General features: G+C 43.1%; 1 protein-coding gene across 1 annotated transcript in view; it reads left to right on the top strand.

The window, feature by feature from the left end:
- LOC132407342 (dynamin-1-like) overlaps positions 1-17,664 on the top strand; it is a 234,281-nt gene that overhangs the window by 203,921 nt on the left and 12,696 nt on the right. The window contains exon 17 of the mRNA XM_059993691.1: positions 16,808-16,984. Coding sequence (XP_059849674.1) covers positions 16,808-16,984 — 177 coding nt within the window. The remainder of the gene's footprint in view (positions 1-16,807; positions 16,985-17,664) is intronic.

The raw sequence follows: 17,664 nt of genomic DNA, 5'->3' as shown, positions 1-17,664 counted from the left end.
CTGTCAATTTGAACCTGTCTGGCCATTTTTCTCTGGCCTCTCTCACTCACAAGGTAGTTTTGCCCATGGAACTGGGTGTTCCTCATTCTCGCACCAATCTCTGTAAGCTCCAGAGACTGTTGTGCATGAAAATCCCAGGAGATCAGCAGTTGCTGAGATACTCAAACCACCCCGTCCGGCGCCAACAATTGTTCCACGGTCGAAGTCACTTAGATCACATTTCTCCCCCATTCTGGTGTTCAGTCTGAGCAACCACTGCACCTGTTGACAGTGCCTGCATGCTTTTATGCATCGACTTGCTGCTACATGATTGGCAGATTAGATATTTCCGTTAATGAGCAGGAGTGGCCACTGATTGTAGGTCAGCACAGCACCGTGGGCCAAATGGCCTGTGCTGTTCTATGTCCTATGTTCTAACTGTGAGTGAACGGTGAAGGGTGCAAGTTGTAAGCTTTTAGTCCCATTTCATGTTTGGGAAGTCTGAAACACGCAACAGGTATGTTGATGACATCGTTGCATGGTTCAATTACAGCAAGGAAATTTCGTCCACACAATGGTGAATCACGACAAGAAGTGCCAGGTGGGATAAGTGCCAACATTTAAAAATATTTACACACAGAAAACAGCCACAAATAATATTTTCCTAATGGAACTTCTAAGCTGCTGTCATTAAAGTTGTTTCTAGAGGTCTGCAGGGCTTGAAATAAAATGTTGTTCTAATTTTAGGGAGTTACCTGTTTCTGTGAACTGGACCTTCTCCCACTGCTAACACGTTATCCAGTGCAGTGGAGAGATGCTGCTGCCTTTAGTTGAAACAATGAACTGTACAGAGCTCAGATGAACTTGCTTCTCTGCCTGGTGGGAATCAAGGGGGAATTTTCTGGCTGGTTACCGGAGACTAATGGTGTTCTGTAGGGGTCAGTGTTGGATCCGCTACTTGTGATGTTATTTGTCAATGATTTGGATGATGGAATTCATAGCTCTGTGGCCATATTTGCAGATGATGCAAAGATAAGAGGAGGGGTCGGCAGTTTTGAGGAAGTAGGAAGCCTGCAGAAGGACTTGGACATATTAGGAGAATGGACAAGGAAGTGGTAGATGAAATACAGTGAAGGGAAGTGTTTGGTCTTGCATGTTAGTAGAAGAAATAAAGGCATAGACTACTATCTAAATGCGGAGCGAATTCAGAAATCAGAGGTTCAAAGGATCTTAGGATCCTGGTGTAGGATTTCCTCAAGGTAAATTTGAAGGCTGAGTCATTAGCAAGAAAAGCAAATGCAATGATAACATTCATTTTGAGAGGACTGGAATATAAAAGCAAGGATGTAATGCTGAGACTCTATAAACATTTGTCAGACACACTTGGAGTATTGTGATCTGTTTTGGGCCCCATGTCTAAGAAAGGATGTGCTGGCATTGGAGAGGGTCCAGAGCAGGTTCACAGGACTGATTCCATGAATGAACAGCTTTAATGGACGAGGAGTGTTTTTGGCCTTGGGCCTGCACTCACTGGAGTTAGAAGGGTGAGAGGGGAACCTCACTGAAAACTATCAAATATTGAAAAGCATAGATAGGGTGGATGTGGAGAGGACATTTTCAATAGTGGGAGAGTCTAGGGCTAGGAAACATAGAATACAAGGACATCCCTGTAGAACAGAGATGAGGAGGAATTTCTTTAGTCAGAGATTGGTGAATCTATGGAACTCATTACCACAGATGGCTGTGGAGGGTAAGTTATTGCACATATTTACACGGTTCTTGATGAGTTAGGAGATCAAAGGTTACAGGGAGAAAGCAGGAGAATGGGGTTGAGAGGGAAAATAAATCAGCCATGATAAAATAGTGGAGCAGGCTCGATGAGTTAAATAACCTCATTCTGCTCCAGCATCTTCTGGTCCTATGGTCTAAAGTAGTGTGATTGCATCACCAGCTGGTGGCAACACTGATCACCCCGTGTCCGGACAGCTGGGAGGGAACTCTGAGCTCTGATGGATTATTTAACGTCCCCATCTTTTTTGTCTCCCTTTCCCTGAAGAACATGTTTAACTGTGGAATAATGTGGTACCTAACTCAAGTGGTCCATTAAGTCAGCAGATTATTTCAAAATCCCATCCACCTGACCAGTCATGAAGTTCTGCTGATGTAACATCTGGTTCATATTTACGTTGGGTTAGTGGTGGAAGGGGGAAGCAGGGACTGAGATTGGGGTCGATTACAGGATTCTGCTTGTTTTAACTCTGTACACCTCTGGGACCTGAAGCATAGGTGAGTACTCCCTGCACCAACTTCTAACGGCAGGCTTAGAGGAGGGATGGCAATTGGCTTGACACAATACCTTACTTATGAAAACATCAGAGATTCTGCAGATGCGGGAAATCCAGAGTAACACACACAAAATGCTGGTGTGGAACTTAACAGGTCAGACAGAATCTATGGAGAGGAATAAAGAGTCGATGTTTTGGGCCCAGACCCTTCACCACCCTACTCATCATCTTGCCTCCAACTAGTCCATTTAATCAAAAAGAGCAGAAAGAGCCAATGAGAAACTTTATAGAGAAAGAAAGTTCATGAAGGAAAAAGAAAGAACAGAATGCATTCTTCCTTAGGTTCAGGCAGGAGTTCCCAACCATTTTTATGTTATGGACCCCTACCATTAACTGAGGGGTCCATGGACCCCAGGTTGGGAACCCCTGGTTTATGGGTTAGTCATAGCTCAATATTGTTTTGTATTGGTTTATTATTGTCACAGGGTTATCACATGAGGAACATTTGATGGCTCTGGGTCTGTACTCGCAGGAATTCAAAAGGGTGAGGGGTGACCTCATTGAAACCTTTCAAAGGCCTAGACAGAGTAGATGTGGAAAGATGTGGATAATCTGTGGGAGAGTTAAGGACAAGAGGGCACAGCCTCAGGATAGAGGGGCACCCTTTCAGAACAGAGATGCGGAGACATTTCTTCAGCCAAAGGGTGGTGAATTTGTGGAATTTGTTGCCACATGCAGCTGTGGAGGCCAGGTCGTTGGGTGTATTTAAGGCAGAGTTTGATAGGTTCTTGATTGGACATGGCATCAAAGGTTACTGGGAGAAGGCCAGGAACTGGGGTTGAGGAGGAGATAGAAAAAAGGATCAGCCATGAATGAATGACGAGCTGACTCAATGGGCCAGATGGCCTAATTCTGCTCCTATGTCTTATGGTCTTATGGTCAATTATAACAGTGCCATAGAAGAATAGTATGGGCTTCCTAAACGGCTATCGCCCAGTAGCACTCACATCGACAGTGATGAATTGCTTTGAGAGGTTGGTCATGACTAGACTGAACTCCTGCCTCAGCAAGGAACTGGACCCATTGCAATTTGCCTATCACCACAATAGATCAATGGCAGACGCAATCTCCATGGCTCTTCAAACGGCTTTAGACCACCTAGGCAACACAAACCCTTGCGTCAGGATGCTGTTCATTGACTATAGCTCAGCATTTAATACCATCATTCCCACAATTCTGATTGAGAAGTTGTAGAACCTGGGCCTCTGTACCTCCCTCTGTAATTGGATCCTCGACTTCCTAACTGGAAGACCGCAATCTGTGCGGATTGGTGACAACATATCCTCCTCACTGACGATCAACACTGGCGCACCTCAGGGGTGTGTGCTTAGCCCACTGCTCTACTGTCTATATACAAATGACTGTATGGCTAGGCATAGCTCAAATACCATCTATAAATTTGCTCATAGTACAGCCATTGTGGGTAGAATCTCAGCTGGTGTCAAGAAGGTGTACAGGAGTGAGATATGCCAACTAGTGGAATGATGCCACAGCAACAACCTGGCACAACATCAGTAAGGCGAAAGAGCTGATTGTGGACTTCAGGAAGGGCAAGATGAAGGAACACATACCAATCCTTATAGAGGGATCAGAAGTGGAGAGAGTGAGCAGCTTCAAGTTCCTGGGTGTCAAGATCTCTGAGGATCTAACCTGGTCCCAATACATTGATGAGTTTGAAGCGATTTGGCATGTCAACAAATACACTCAAAATCTATTATAGTTGTACCATGGAGAGCATTCTGACAGGCTGCATCACTGTCTGGTATGGAGGGGCTATTGCACAGGACCGAAAGAAGCTGCAGAAGGTTGTAAATCTAGTCAGCTCCATCTTGGGTACTAGCCTACAAAGTACCCAGGACACCTTTAGGGAGTGTGTCTCAGAAAGGCAGCGTCCATTATTAAAGACCTCTAGCCCCCAGGGCATGCCCTTTTCTCACATTTACCATCAGGGAGGAGGTACAGAAGCCTGAAGACACACACTCAGCGATTCAGGAACAGCTTCTTCCCCTCTGTCATCCGATTCCTGAATGGACTTTGAAGCTTTGGACACTATCTCACCTTTTTAATATACAGTATTTCTGTTTTTGCACATTTTTTAATAATCTATTCAATATGTCTAATTGATTTACTTGTTTATTTATTGTTATGTTTTATTTTATTTATTATTTTTTTCTTTCTCTGCTAGATTATCTATTGCATTGAACTGCTGCTGCTAAATTAACATATTTCATGACACATGCCGGTGATAATAAACCTGATTCTGATTCTTACGATACCAAGATACAGTGAAAAGCTTCTCTTGCATAGTCTTCGTACAGATCAAATCATTACACAGTGTATTAAGCTAGAACAAGGTAAAACAATAACAATGTAGAATAAAGTGCAAAGGCTACTGAAAAAATGCTGCACAGGTAAATGATAAAGTGCAAGATCATAACCTGGTGGATTGTGAGGCCAGGAGTGCATCTTACTGTATAAGCGGTCTGACAGTAGTGAGGTAAAACCTGACATTGAGTCTGGTGGTTCATGTTTTCAGTCTTTTATAACTTCTGCCTGAGGGGAGGGTGTGGCAGAGAGAATACCTGGGGTGGCTGGGGTGTTTGATTATGTTAGCTGTTTTACTGAGGCAGCGAGTAGTACAAAGGGAGTCCATAGAGGGGAGGCTGGTTTCTGTGAAGTGCTGAGCTGCGTCCACAACTCTCTGCAGTTTCTTCCAGTCATGTGCAGAGCAGTTGCTAAGTCTTGTGGATACAAGTCTTGCATCTCTCTCAGGCTGTCGTAGGCTCAAGTCCCCACTTCAGAGACCCGAAATCATAATTCAAGCTCTCATCAATACCATGGGAGTTAGTGCCAAAATCTTCTTGCAGAGCCTTATAGGCCTTGTATGTCAAAAGGCTATTGAAGCCTGGTCCTGTCTTGTGTAGATGTAAAGGTTGCTATGGTATTATTTTATATATGAGGCAATTTGGCTAATATTTTATAATCATTTTATAATGTAATTATTATAATACAATAATTAATATAATAATAAATAATAAAATATACAAATAATAATTTTGGCCCTCTTTCAATATCAGTACAATTGCCCACGTAGAGTGAATAGTAGGAATCCTCGGCAGAGAGGTCAGTGACTGAGGGGCATGATTTATGTTAGTTAGTAGAAGGATTGGGTGGGGATTTTTCCTGTCCAAGGGGGAGAGAACGTCTGGAACCTACTGCCTGACAGGGTTGGGAGGCACAAACTGTCATCACATTAATATGTACTGGGAATCGCTCAAGACTTGGAGTCTTTGGAAGTAGGATCAGGTCCATTGTAGATTCAGCGAGCCCAAAGGTGCCCTTCCGTGCTGGAGATTCTTCCACAGGGGGACGTTGTTCCCTATGTTGCATTGAACCCCGATCACCCGGTCAGTGTCTCATTGTTGCTTGTGGGAGCTTGCTGTGCACAAATTAGCTGTCACATTCCTCATTGGCTCTCAAGTACCTCATTAGGTGGCAAGCTCTTTGAGTCAGCATGAGGAAATAAAGGGCAAAATAGAAATGTGCGCTTCTTAATCATGTTATTATCTGAAGTGTTTAGTTATAATCAGAAAGGAGGGGCTTCAGGAGGTAAGGAAAGCCTGCATTTTAGGATTACAGAGCCATTTTGTTAATACTTAATAATTATTGATGTGCTTATAGATTGGCAAGTCATTTGTTGGCAGAGAGAGTTGGGGTGGGTGGGTGGTGGAGTGGTCTGTTCCAGCATCTAACTTGTTACTGTGTTAAGAGAGTGTTCAAAAATCCTCACACCTTGGGACCACTGCCAAAGTGTCCAGAGTGAAGGCAGGCCCCACTCAACAGGGAAATTATTCAGCATTAGTCAGACATGCAACCTCTGCCCAAAAATTTATGTGGAGGTATTTGTATGTCAGGACCTCCCTCCACTTCACATCTTACCTCCCCTTCTCCCACCTTCCCACTGACCTTCCCTTCTCTTAATGTTAGATTATGCTGCTGATTGGAATCTGGCAGGGTCCCTGTGCTGAATGTTTTTGCCTGGGACTCTGTACAATAGGAAACTCTGTCATTCTTTCCATTGCTTCCATCTGGTCAACATCACTACTTCACTACAGCACAGCAGCATCTAGTAAACAACCATGGAAAGGGGCTGAGGTCACTGTTATTTTATTTTCTTTTAAAGCAAAACACAGAGACATACAAACAATAAAACACATAAACACTTTACATTGAACGTAAACATAAAATGCTGGAGACTCATTTCTGAGTTGCCTGCCTCTGAGGGAGTGTGACAGGGTGGGACCTGCTAGTTACTGTCAATAAGAAGTCCTTTCCAAAATGTTAACTGCTCTTCCTTATTCTCCGCTCTCTCTCTTTCTTTCCAGTTTTTTTCTTTTCTCCTAACTTCACATTCTTTTGTTCTTTCCCTTTTGTCTTTTTATCTTTATGTCATTTCCTTCTCCTTTTTCTTTTCCTGACATGATAGCTCTCTGTACCTTTATCCACGTTTCAAGGTTTTTCCTACTGTCCTTTCTTGCACTCTTTGTCTGTCTATTTATTTATTGCAAAACAGCGCAGCATAGGCTCTTCCAGCCCTTCGAGCCGTGCTGTCCAGCAGTCCCCCCATTTAACCCCAACCCAATCACAGGACAATTTACATCACCAAGTAACCTACCAACTGGTACATCTTTGAAATGTGGGAGGAAGCCGGAGCACCCGGAGGAAACCCACGAGGTCACATGGAGAACTCCTTACAGGCAACATAATTTGGATCTTAATTATGTTCTTATATCATAATGGCAGTGGAGACTGCAGATGCTGGAATCTGGACCAAAGCTCAAAACTGCAAAACGGAAGATGATCAGTTGATATTTCAGATCGAGACTGTTCATTTGGACTCCAAAACAATCAAAGTTTCTGGTCATCTAGAGAGATACAGGGTCTCTACCCAAAAGATTAGCAGTCCATTTCCCTCCATGGATGCTGCCTGACCGATGGAATTTTTTTTTTTGCTCGCTTTTACAATTATTGCCCTGTTCAGGGTAAAGACTGTGAAAGATGCAAGACACAGTATGGAATCTGCCACCCAAACCCGTTTGACCTATTTGTGAATCCAGTTAGATGCTGCACGGCCACCTCTGAATCCTCTTTGACTCGAAGTGCCCACAAAAGACTTCTCATACAGTACAATATTGCATGCGGTCATTTGGCCCATCACGTCCATGCCAGCTCCTAGCAGAGCAATCCCATTCATCCTCTTCTTATTTCTTTGTATCTCTCACGCAGATGTCCATTAAAATAATTTAACCCTTTTTTAGGCATTAACCTTCAACTAAGTGGTGGTTTACAATAAGTAATTAGCTTAACAGCAGACCTGGGGAAAGCCATGTAGTCGTGGGGGGACAGACAAACCGCAAGGACAGCACCTAAGGTCAGAATTGAACCCTAGTCCCTGGAGATGTAAGACAGCCACTGAAGTGGAGAAACCGAGAAATGTGGCCATGCCGGCATTCCTTAAGAGTCAGAAACTAATAATTTAAGCACCAAATTGCGTTGAACTTGCCTAAAGCCTGAAGTTCGACATGTTATCCAGCTTACAGTACCTGTCCGTCCACATGGTAGGGAATATATTCAGAGGATATTCCTCTCGTTAAAGTTTTCTGCCAGAAACCTATTACCTAGTAAGTAACACGTTGCCATTATTTCTCCAGATGCCCTTCCCAGAACCCAAAAATAGAACTTGCCCATGTGTGGCAGATAAGGGCCCTCAAATTATGCTGGAAATCTGAAGCCATGGTGTGCATTGCAAGAGAACATTGGATTCTTTCATTTAGTAACTGTTTGGGATGTCCCTGCTCCTCAATGTTGCATCAATACACTTCCTTGGTTTTAATTACATCACTAGTGGTGGTGGTCATGACCACAGGTGCCTAGCATTTCTCTAGAATTCCCACTCCCAATGTCTTTCTCTTTCTGTGAGCCTCAGGACTCACATCACCAAGTTCAGGAACAGTTACTACCCCTCAACCATAAAGCTCTTGAACCAAAGGGGATAACTTCATTCCACTTCACCTCCCCCATCATTGACTGTTCCTACAACCTATGGACTCACTTTCAATGTCTCATCTCATGTTCTCAATATTTATTACTTGATTATTTATTATTGTTTCTTCTTTTTGTATTTGCAAGATTTGTTGTCTTCTGCATTCTGGTTGAATGTCTTAGTTGAGCAGTCTTTCATTGATCCTGGTATGATTATTGTTCTATAGATTTATTGAGTATGCCCACAAGAAGGAAATGAATCTCAGGGCTGTATATGGTGATATATATGTACTTTGATAGTACATTTATTTTGAACTTTGTATATCTCCATTTATCTTTCCTATTTCTTTATCCATCCATCTAACCATGACCTTACCTCTCCTTTCTGAACATCTCCTTACATGGTTCAGTATCAGATCTCGTCTGATTATTACACACACAAAGTGCTGGAGAAACTCAGCAGCTTAGGCAGAGGAGATAGATAGTCGATGTTCCCAGTCGGTTTGTCTGAATGTAGTCCTATTGCTTTTGCCGCTCGGGAGGAGGATGAAAGGAGGCTTGATAGAGGTGATAAGAGGCATGGATGGAGTGGACAGCCAGTACCTTTTCTCGGGTTGGAAAAGGCTGATACCAGAGGACATCTTTTTAAGGACTTAGAGGAAGGTATAGGGAGGGATGACAGAGATCGAGTTTTAACATAGAGAGTGGGAAGTACATGCAATGCATGCAGGGGTGATGGCAGAAGATGATCCATTGTGGACATTTAAGATACCCTTAGCAAGGCACACGGATGAAAGGAAAATGGAGGTCTATTTAAGACAGAAGGATTGGACTGATCTTGGAGTAGGTTTAAAGGTCGACACAACATCATGGCAGTTGTGTGTTCTATGAAAGGTGCTCTATAGCTGCAAGCTGTTGTTAAACAGAAGGAAAAGAAGCTGGAGTTGCTATATTAAACCTGCTCTGACATTCAATAGTATCCTGGTTAAGACAGGGTGGGAAGAGGAATAGTCCAGGTAGCTGTGAGTGCAAGAGACAGGATGGGACCTGTCTCTTGCAAAAATGCTATCCCCTTCTCACAATTCTTCCGTCTCCACCGCATCTGCTCTCAGGATGAGGCTTTACATTCCAGAACGAAGGAGATGTCTTCCTTTTTTAAACAAAGGAGCTTCCCTTCTTCCACCATCAACTCTGCTCTCAAACGCATCTCTCCCATTTCCTGCACATCTGCCCTCATCCCATCCACCCACCACCCCACTTGGAATAGGGTTCCCCTTGTCCTCACCTACCACCCCACCAGCCTCCAGGTCCATTGTATGTTTCTCCGTAACTTCCGCCACCTCCAATGGGATCCCACTACCAAGCACATCTTTCCCTCCCCCCTCTTTCTGCTTTGCACAGGGATCACTCCCTACGCGACTCCCTTGTCCACTCGTTCCTCCCCCCATCCCTTCCCACCAATCTCCCTCCTGGCACTTATCCTTGTAAGTGGAACAAGTGCTACATCTGCCCTTACACTTCCTCCCTCACCACCATTCAGGGCCCCAGACAGTCCTTCCAGGTGAGGCGACACTTCACCTGTGAGTTGGCTGGTGTGGTATACTGCGTCCGGTGATCCTGGTGTGGCCTTTTATATATTGGTGAGACCTGACGCAGACTGGGAGACCATTTCACTGAGCACCTACGCTCGGTCCGCCAGAGAAAGCAGTTACCTCCCAGTGGCCACACATTTTAATTCCACATCCCATTCCCATTTTGATATGTCTATCCATGGCCTCCTCTACTGTCAAGATGAAGCCACACTCAGGTTGGAGGAAAAACACCTTATATACCGGCTGGGTAGCCTCCAACCTGATGGCATGAACATTGACTTCTCTAACTTCCGTTAATGCCCCTCCTCCCCTTCTTACCCCATCCCTGACATATTTAGTTGTTTGTTTTTTCCCTCTCTCTCTCTGTCCATCATTCTGCCTGTTCTCCATCTCCCTCTGGTGCCCCCCCCCCACCTTTCTCCTGAGGCCTCCCGTCCCACGATCCTTTCCCTTCTCCAGCTCTGTATCACTTTTGCCAATCACCTTTCCAGCTCTTAGCTTCATCCCACCCCCTCCAGTCTTCTCCTATCATTTCACATTTCCCCCTCCCCCCACTACTTTCAAATCTCTTACTATCTTTCCTTTCAGTTAGTCCTGACGAAGGGTCTCGGCCCAAAACGTCGACAGTGCTTCTTCCTATAGATGCTGCCTGGCCTGCTGTGTTCCACCAGCATTTTGTGTGTGGAGTGAGAAAGGCTCTGCCCGATGAAAGCTATAATTATTACTAAGCAATGCAGTGGTTTAATTATGGGGTTTTGTGTTTTTGATCCTCCACATCAACACGGCATGGTGGAGAGCGCACTCGATAGCGATCTGTCACTAGATCGAACTCGGGAACCCGAGCCCGGCACTGAAACATATATTCTTAAGTGTTTTATATGCATAGAAAGGTAAAATATATACTATATACTAAGACAAACGTTTGACTAACTGATGCTAAATAATACCGGCTGTTCCTTTTCCGACTTACTTATTGAGAGAACTTCCGATTTTTAAAAATCCTGATCCACGATAACCTACGCACATCCTCCTGTACACTTTCAATCATCTCTAGCTTACTTATAATACTTAATACAATGTAAATGCTGTGTAAAATGGTTGTTATACTGCATTGTTTAGGGAATAATGACAAGAAAAGAAAGTCTGTACATGCTCGAACAACAAGTGCTGGAAGAGCACTTCCGGGTTTCTGTGATTCACTGTTGGTTGAATTTGCGCGTGTGGAATTCGCGGATTAGGAGGGCCGACTGTACATATCACACCAACACTGCTGGCGGAGGTTCAGCCCTGGTCTCGAGGAGCTGTGGGGTGGGGAAGGAGGTTTGCAGTAGGTCATAAGACTGATTCATATTCAAATCTAGATTCTTTGTAATGGAATGGGATGAAGGGCTTTATTCTGCGCCTCAGTGAAACGAGCACTGCAGATCCGCCCTTCTAGTTTCAAGTTCACAATAAAATTCCTAATTATGCCAGAGATTTGGCAACCTTCGTCAGAGAGAGAGAAGTCATAGAGCTAACTGGTGATGGGAAATGGAATACAAACAGGCAGTTGTGGCTGGTGAGTAGTGATGGTGGGAGTGGAGATTGGGTAGGGGAGGGGAAAGGTGGATAGGGGCGGGGCGATTTTCCAGAGGGAACTTTGCTCTGATTCGAATATTACTGTACCCAAAGAAAAATGTAGGAGATTCTGGAAATCTGAAGTCAAAATAAGAACGGAAAATGATGGAAATACTCAGCAGGCCAGGCAGCATCTGTGAAAAGAAAAACAGAATTCATGATTCAGACCTGCGATTCTTCATCAGAACTGGAAGACACTAAAAGAGTGAAAGATGCTGTGTGGTACCTGTGTGCATGATCACTGATTGCTTTGGGGTCGTGGGAGAGAGGAGAGGGAGAAAGAGAGATGGACAGATAGAGTGATAGAAATCTGTGTCCAGAGAAGAGTTAGGGAAATTCAAACACAGGGAGGAGCATAGGTTAGTTTAGGGTGAGAGTGGAAAAGGGACATGAAGGGCAACTTCTTCACAGAGAGGGTAAAGAGTAAATGATTGAGCCGTTAGAGGAAGAGGCTAAGGCAGTTACACTGGTATCATTTTGAAGCACTTAGGTGGATACATGGAGTGGTGGAGCTTGGCCAAATGCAGGAAGTTGGGACTAGCTGGGTCGGCACTGTGGACAGCATGGGCCCAGTGGGCCGAAGAACCTGTATTTGTGCTGTATTGCTGTATGCCTCTTTGATTCTATGTGTATAAGAGAGAGAGAGAGAGACTGAGTGACAGAGAGAAGGATTGCTTCATTTCCCAGCCACAGTGAGCTCAAAGAATCACAAATCAGGATAGACATCCCAAGTCAGCCAACAGAATTCCTGTGGCAAGAAACGAAATTCTTGAGATTCTCCGTTGTGATGTGGATATTCTCATTTAAAGGGAGATCTGCAGCTCACACTGCAACTTCACTGAATTTCAGCACGCCTTCCTTTCTGTGACACACTTCTGGTTTGATTCCACACTGGGGTATACTGACAATCTTCCATTGAGGAGCTCTAGCTGTTGTAATTTACAGAGTAAATGTTTACTGAAGCCAACTGAAGATGCTTGACCAGTATCATTGACCGAATTTCCCAAATGCCCAGCGGTGTCATCAGCAATTGCAAAATTAAAGCAATTTATGTTGTATACAGAAAGAGAGTGGGGATTTCTGAATCAGAGCTACCTTCTTTCTCTCAGAGCCTACTCCAGCACTGGTTATAGCAGAGAAGCAGAAAACCCATCCAGGGCTCCTGCCTCCGTCATGAACGATTGTTGGTATAGTGAGGGCAGGGTTACACTTGGGGCAGTGAAGATTTCCACAGCCTCTTGGCCTAACATGGCAGTTGTGGCTTTGCAGAACAGGCTAGACCAGAAAAAGCAACACACAGAAAATGCTAGAGTAACTCAGCAGGTCAGGCAGCATCTATGGGGCCAAAATGTTGAATGTACTCTTTTCCATAGATGCTGCCTGACCTGCCAAGTTCCTCCAGCATTTTGTGTGTGTTGCTCAGATTTCCAGCATCTGCAGATTTTCTCGTTTTAGACCAGAAAAAGAGGAGGGACCATATCACAACAGATCTTCTCCCTTCCTTCTCAGTCCTGAATACCCAGAGCCTGGACTGACATCTTACTGCCCTATTGTCCTGTTTATTATTTATTGTAATGCCTGCACTGTTTTGTGCACTTTATGCAGTCCTGGGTAGGTCTGTAGTCCAGTGTAGTTTTTTTTTCTGTGTTGATTTTACGTAGTTCAGTCTAGTTTTTGTACTGTGTCATGTAACACCATGGTCCTGAAAAAACATTGTCTCATTTTTACTATGTACTGTACCAGCAGTTATGGTCAAAATGACAATAAAAAGTCACTTGACTTGACTTGAAAAAGGATCTTGGCCAGAAATGACGACTGTTTACTCTTTTCCATAGCTGCTGCCTGACCTGTTCAGATTCTCCAAAATTGTGTGTGTGTGCGTATGTGTTGCTTTGGATTAGAAGTGCCAGCAACATTGATCACAGCCCTTTAGAATAGAAAATACAGGAGGAATAAAGTTCATGCAAATAAATCACAGGATAGTATATGGTGACTTCAATCATTAATTTATTTTGTACTTTGAGGTGCTGGAATTCTGAACTTAAAATAAAACCTGTAAAAGCTGACCCTGTTGCAGTGATTACTTCCTGTGTCCTGTTTCATTGATGGGTCTGCTGTGCATAGAATGCCTCTGACACTGCTCTGCTTGTCCATTCATTTGTTCTTTTCTACTTGCTCCTTGTTGCTAAACGGGTGATTAATTGAATAAATGAATTTTCTTCCTCCTTTAATTGGTTTAATTTGCATCACCTATGACCAGGATAAGGAAAATGTAAGTTGGTTTATCTCTCTTACCCTCCTTTCTGAAACAGTTTCCTTCTCTCTGATTTCAGAGTTACTGCTTATTTCTTTTGCTCTACCTCTGGTTGTGCCTGTCTGTATTTGATTTGCATGACCTAGAACTAATTTTGTTATTTGCCTGTGTCCTTGATATGGTTGCCGTGCTTCCCTGTCTGAAGTCAGTGTGAGTTGCATGCCCAGTGGTTAATACAGTGCATGCTCTGTTTATGATGTGTTCTTCACCATTGTCTTCGTGGTAGAGGATTGTGTGCACCAGAACGTATTGGCTTGTCAAATCCGTGGCTGTGGACACATTATTTGAATTGCTTCTCACCATTTTAGAGTAAATACATCTCACTTAGGTGAGGTAATGCATATTTTATTTAACAATCATCTGCTTCCATTCAATAGTCAAAAAGGTAAACTATTCACACTGGTTTAAAAAAAGAATCCTACTGTCTTATTAAGATCACAAGCATATTTGCTATAAGCATGACTATTATGATCACATATCTGATAGTAGTGCCTATAATCCAGTTATTATTTCCAAAAATCCAGATAAGATTCCCGTCTAGGTACATGTGCTGTGTGGCAAGCATTGGACAAGACTGGTGATGTGCACTCCAAGCTGAGATTGCTCTCTGTGGTAACATCTGTACTGCTGTGAGAAGCAGTCCTCCTTTCCTGTCCCAGAGTTGGAGGGGCCACCCATGTAGACATTACTGCCTCACTCCAATACCACACCCCCCCTTCATTTACAAAGATGGGACACTGAATATCAACATGTTTTTCCAACTAGTTGTGACTCAATATTGGAAACTGATGCATTTAATAACAGGAAACTTTGGTTGGTGATTAAGAACAATGTCATAAAAACTGTGAGGTGGCTTGGAGAATAAATTGTGTAAATCTGGCTGTTTCTGAGATGAAACATTCACTTCCTCAGAACTTGGAATGCACAATTACCAGAGTCTACACAATGAAAGGATTGCTAATGCTTTAGGAACATCCTGGAGATGACTAGAAATTAACTATGAATCCCTGAAATCATATCACAAGTGTAGGCAATTGGAGGGTGGGGACATTTTGATTGATTGACAGCCAGTAATCATCCAATGGTTAAGAAAAAGTTGTGCTTGCTTTCCAATCAGCTGTGGGGAACAGGAGCACTGTGAAGATGAATCTGTCAGCTGACTAATGGTATGAGTGAGGGAGCAAAGTGGTTTGATGGTCCCTCTAGGAATTAAATCACGCTGGAGCTGGCAATTGTGAAAGAAATACTATTCATTCCCTGGGGCCTTCCCCGGGTTTCTTGTGCTCTGGTGAAAATGAATGAAGGTATTCCTTCAGTGACTTCCAAACCTTAGACTGGTTTCCAAGAATCTGTTGATCGTGGTGTAGAATATACTCAGCAACTGAACGTCCAAGATATCATAGTCCTCTGAATGATAAGATCTCCCTTCACCTCCTTCATAATCCTCATCTTGACACAAAGGCTCTGCTCTGTTCTCCTTAGCCTTAGAAATGGACTCTCAACTTCTACCCTTTCTAATACTTCAATGATATTCTTTATATGGCACAATAGTAGCTGAGTGGGATGCAAGGGAAATGGCCTGGGAGGAGCAAAGGCCGAATCTGTGCAGGGAGAGGGTGGTTGAACATTTCTGAATTTATGCAGCACTTCCTTTGGGAATTAGAAACTATTTACACTACTTTCCCTCAAGAGAGTAAATATTATAGATGGAGTTCATGAGAAGGCAAGGTTATACACAGTCTGTGGAATTAGCTGGTTAGGTGAGATGAAAGAGCCTTTGTTGTTCCATTCTTGACTAGAAATTTAGCTCAAAGAAAGTATCCATATTGAGAGAAACGTTTCTTATATTTGACCCTTCTTAGCTTGGGTGAGATCAGCCACGGTAAACCTCCACACAGTGGGGTTTAATATAAATGAAAATAATTAATTCTAGAAAATACAACAAAAAGAATTCTCTGTTCTATTTTCAAAAAATATTAAAGAAGAAATTTAGTTTGAAGCATATATTATTAAATGAGGAGTTATTTCATATTGCCAGATTTAATATGGGTAGGACAGGATGGGCAGATGAGTGACAGGGGAAGTGTGTCTTAGCTGGTAGGGGATCCAGCCTCACTGGTGTCTATAAATATCCTTAGGTGGTGCCTAGAGGCTGTAAGCATATTTAGAGGTCTGAGGAATTACAATGAATTTCAGTGGATTTAAGGACTATGCAAGTGATTTGTGACCATGATAAGGCATTCGCCAGTCAAGGTCAACCATGGATATTGCATCCTAGCGGTCTAGATACGCAAACCAGAGCAGTGCAATATGGAGAGCAAGCTTCCCCTCTCCACGCATCCAATGAACCCAAAGGAATGGCAGAGACCGATACAGTTTAGCACCAGCGGTGTTGCAGCAGTTACCGATTAGCCTTGAACTCAACATAGAACTGCCCAAGGGACTCCAGCTCCAGATTTTTCTCTCAGGGTTTACTCCCGAAGGCTTTGACATTCATGACCATTCTCTGGGAATATCAGTACTATGTGTAAGTTCTGTGAGTATCCCAGGACCATGTGAATAATTATAAGGGCCTAACTACACTTAGGATATATTCTGTTGGTGTTGTGTTTATGATTTAGTTTATAGCATTCCTGGAAACAAGTCATATCTTGGAAGAGTCTCTTAGAAAATCTCTGCTTTTTAGTAACATCAGATAGGTCTAAAGGTCAAAAACCTCTTCTAAGGTTATATTGACACTGGACTCTGATCACTGCCTCCTTTCCAAAAGGATGTTCAACTGTTTACACAAGGAGACTCCGGTGCCTCCAGTGGAGAGAATGTCCCTTCTCCTGGAGCCTTTAAAGAGCAGAGTGATTCACTGAAATTTTTAGTTTATTTGTGGCGACAACCTAATATTTCTTTTCCCCCTTCATAAGCAGCAAACCGAGAATGAAGAGAATGGCTCTGGGGACAATTTCATGCACTCGATGGACCCCCAGCTGGAGAGGCAGGTGGAGACCATCCGCAACCTGGTTGACTCGTACATGGGTATTGTCAACAAGACCATCCGAGACCTCATGCCCAAGACAATCATGCATCTCATGATCATCAATGTGAGCACCAGTTTTGGTTCCTTGCATTTACTGAAGAAAATGTCTGAAGGGGCCCCAGTTTGTGAGAAAGAACTTGGGAGAGCAGAGGCGAAGCCACTAATCTTTCTGAAATTTATTCTTGAGTTGCAGGCACCATTGTCAAAGAAAGACATTTATTACCCATCCAGGGATAGTGTTGAGAAGATCTTGGTGGTTCCTGCATTTTGACCGAGCACTGACACAGTATCTTTTGGTTGGGATGGTGTGAGAGGGAGAACTGGGACTGGTCATGTTCCCATGCAGGTGCTGTCCTTCCCAATCCAGGAGCGGGCTGGTTTGGGAGGTGCTGCCAGAAGACTAATGGGATGTCTAGAGTTTATGAATGTAAATGCAAATCTTTCTTAATGTCAAAATGCATATAACCTGAGTTAATTTCATTGTTGTCTTCGTTGTTATCTTTTGAACTTTAAAAGAGACAGACTTGGAGGATAATGTCTGAATTATGTTTAAAACAATGTTCCTAGGTATTTTCTCTTTCAATATTTTATTAGTTTCTGCATAAAGGAATACAGAGTACAAGAAGATATATATTGTAAGTCAAAAGAAAAAATAAAATAGAACCAAATACATTGTATTAAAAATACAGTTACAATCACAAAACCCTATAATCATAAAAATTAAATTAAATCATAATATTGAAA

The sequence above is a fragment of the Hypanus sabinus genome, chromosome 18 (genome assembly GCF_030144855.1).
Source record: "Hypanus sabinus isolate sHypSab1 chromosome 18, sHypSab1.hap1, whole genome shotgun sequence".
Taxonomy (NCBI): domain Eukaryota; kingdom Metazoa; phylum Chordata; class Chondrichthyes; order Myliobatiformes; family Dasyatidae; genus Hypanus; species Hypanus sabinus.
This window is presented reverse-complemented; position numbering and strand designations above follow the sequence as displayed.